The sequence below is a fragment of the Physeter macrocephalus genome, chromosome 21 (assembly GCF_002837175.3).
Source record: "Physeter macrocephalus isolate SW-GA chromosome 21, ASM283717v5, whole genome shotgun sequence".
Classification (NCBI taxonomy): domain Eukaryota; kingdom Metazoa; phylum Chordata; class Mammalia; order Artiodactyla; family Physeteridae; genus Physeter; species Physeter macrocephalus.
Genome location: NC_041234.1, coordinates 84,389,523 through 84,392,650, shown reverse-complemented (window position 1 = coordinate 84,392,650; position 3,128 = coordinate 84,389,523). Strand labels below are relative to the sequence as shown.

The following is a 3,128-nucleotide window of genomic DNA, read 5'->3' as shown; positions in this document are numbered from 1 at the left end:
GTTAGGATACTTATTACTTTAATGACTTAAATCCTAAAATTAGGCTACATTTTTAGGAGGTAGAAACAAGTACCAAAAGTGTACCATTTGGCCACCCCGCCTTACTTTTGGCCAACCTCGGATCTCTACACTTCTCACTTCTCATTCTCCCATTAAAGCTCTTAGTACTACTACGATTCACTATCTAAAGTTACAGACCTGGAGCTGCCAAGAAAAAGCTTTCTTAAGTTTTGCTTTTAAGCCACTGAGTGTATCTAACGCTCAGGTATCAATCGAGAACATTTTACACCTCTCTAGTAGATTAATTCACTTAAGAAAACATGCCAACATAGAAAAAAAACACCTACATTACTTAACATAAAAAGACTACTGAACATCTCTACATGCCATTCTAGTATGTCAGAGTAATTATGTAAACCTAAATTAGTAATGTGTTCATTGAACTGATTTGAAAAAGTTTCATATTTAAACTGCATTACCAGTGTTTACCAAAAATAGGTACATGTTGTACTACAAAATTAGCCTAATAACAAAAATCACTCCACTTCCTCCCAGAGAGTTACATTGTGCTGATATCCCATAGACAGTACTATAAAAGGATTTAATTTTTGCAATACACTGGGCTCACAGTGAGTATATTAGTACAGAGACCATGGGTTTAATGTTACTGTAAGAATTTCATTAGTGAAACGTATATAAGGCATGTAGAAAACTAACATTAAAGCTCTTAAGGGCAATGATCTAAACTGGCAGCTGCTAGAAAAGGTGCTGCTAGGAATAAAAAATATTAAAGAAATTTAGTTTCAGCACATACTAGTTTTTATTGCTTCTACAATGCAATGAATTACTTCTTATAAGTTTCTACTGCTGGAACTAATGGACCAAAAGATAATGGACTTTTGCCCCCTTTAACTACTAGCCCAATCTTGAAAACGGAAGCAGTCGCTTGCAATCTTCCACACGGTATTGTTAGCAGTAGACTGAGCAGTCAGCAGGAAGTTCTGGTTGAAGTAGTGTTGTCTGTTTCCATCAAACTTCACAGTTCCACTGGTCACCACAAGAACTGTAGTTAAAGGGGCAAATCAGGGAACAGTCCCTGTAATGCAGACCCCCTTCACTAGCATTAATACTATTTTAACCATATTGGTTATACAATGGAAGGAACAAAATGTAACATATTTAAGTAAATATACGTTGGGTCCCATGATAAGTGCAGTAGTTAAATTAATTCCCATTTACCACCCTAAAAATAAAATGAGGTTAAGAGAGGTTAGCAACTTGCCCAAGGTCACAGAGCTTGGCAAACACAAAGCTGGGGTATGATTCCAGAGTCCACACTTCCATAATGCCATACCAACCCTTCCTTAAGCAATGTGCTTTTAAAGAACACAGCTATCACTTATGCAAGTCAGATGAATGGCTGGCTCAGAAAAAAAAAAAAAAGAAAGAACTGGTATTTAATAAAGAGTAGTAGTCTATAACACTCACCCGTCTTCTTTTGTCCATTGTCTCATAGTAAATATTGACAAATTCCTCAGCAGCTTTGCATGCCTGATCTACATAAGTTTTAAAATCCTACAAGAAAAAATTTCATTAAAGTGTACATTACCACCCCTCCAACCCCTCAAATCACCAACAAAAGCTGATGATTTATTTCAATCACTTTGTAGCTCCATACACAGTCCACACTCCTCCACATAAATTTGGACATTTTTAACGTTAGGGCTCAAGTTTCCAATTTTCATTATTTTTAAGGACGTATCTTCAGGACATATTCATCCTTGATTAGTCAATTTCACTTTTTTTCTTACTTTAAATATAAATTTATAATCTTTGCTTGGCAACTGGTACTTTAGGCTTCCAGTATTTTACAAAACATTCACCTTAATAAAAATTATGCAGTCTGAACCTTAAAAAAAAAGAGAGACGGGGCGGGGGGCGGGCGCGGATTGCCATTGAATAAATTAGGAAACAAGCGAGAAGTTATTCGAAAGTAGTTGAATAGGGAAAAAAAATTGAATAAGTTCAATGAACTTGTTTGAAAAGCCAGGTACTTAGGAAACGTCCTCACATTACGTAAAAATTCACCGGCGTTTGTAAAGGATTTTAAAACCGAAGCAAATAAATGCTGTTGCGGTTTTCTCCTTCAGGAAGATTAAGCACTTTCTTCCCCAGCCATTTACCAGCCCAGCCTATTATTTTAATTAAGAACTAGCTTCGTTTCTGTCTCAGGCAACTGAAAGTTATTTAGATCGAGAAAAGATTACAAGCCATAAGCAACAGACCCCAACATTCCGGACTCTCGCTAGTTCCCATCTCAGGGTCCTTTCCAGGATCGGAAAAGCGACTGCACGGCCCTGGAGGTGGGGGGTCGGGGGGATAGTGGGGGCTGCAGAGATCGGGCCCCGCCCCCGGCGCCTGGCGGGCCGGACCCTGATTCGCCGCTTGACCACGTGACCAGAAGCCAGCCCGCCCCAGAACCCCTCCCCTCAGCCGCCCGCGCCCGGGCACCCTGCCGCGGCCGGGGCACTCACCGTGGGCATGGCCATCGGGGAGCTGGTAACAGTGTGTTTCGGCTGTGACGGATTCACCGAGTCCTGTGGTGTCTTGCTCCCTTGTCTACGGGATGATCAAATACTTAGGAAGCCAGAGAAACCCGCCAAACCCACAGAATTCTCTGCCCGCCCATTCTCTCCCGGAAGCAACTCGGTCCGCTGTTAAAAGCACCCCGATGTACCAACCTTAAGTCCAATTCTCTTCAGTTCCGACCGTACCCTCCCATCTGCCTTATATATTCACTCGTTTGATATTTATTAACTTAGTTTGGAAGAAAAAAACACTCTGCTTTTGTAGCTGGGCAATTTTATCAAAAGTATCCATTTCTCCAGCGTGCCCAAGGACAGCAAAAAAAGACCTATTTAAGGCGTCCAATGGGGAGACTTCTTTGCTCCAGGAGGTGGGGCCAGGGCTAGGTGAACACCAGCAAGAAACGCTAGGAGACCTACTTGACCTGTAGCTAACCGGAAAAAAGGGTGGTGCTTGGGGAAAAGCGTGCAACCGCACTGCGCATGACTGGTAGACAAACGGCTGAGAGTTCTGGAACCTTCTGGAAAAATCACTCTTCACCG

At 41.5% G+C, this 3,128-nt stretch overlaps 1 protein-coding gene across 1 annotated transcript; it reads right to left on the bottom strand.

Annotated features, from left to right (window-relative positions):
* Positions 1 to 466: 466 nt before the first annotated feature.
* On the bottom strand, positions 467 to 2,700 carry LOC112066110 (NTF2-related export protein 2-like). The gene is made up of 3 exons (XM_024128064.3): positions 2,535 to 2,700; positions 1,431 to 1,575; positions 467 to 1,063 (listed from the first exon to the last, which is right to left on the bottom strand). The coding sequence occupies exons 1-3, from the start codon at positions 2,547 to 2,549 to the stop codon at positions 909 to 911; spliced, it is 315 nt and encodes a 104-aa protein (XP_023983832.1). The 5' UTR covers positions 2,550 to 2,700; the 3' UTR covers positions 467 to 908.
* Between the last annotated feature and the right edge of the window lie 428 nt (positions 2,701 to 3,128).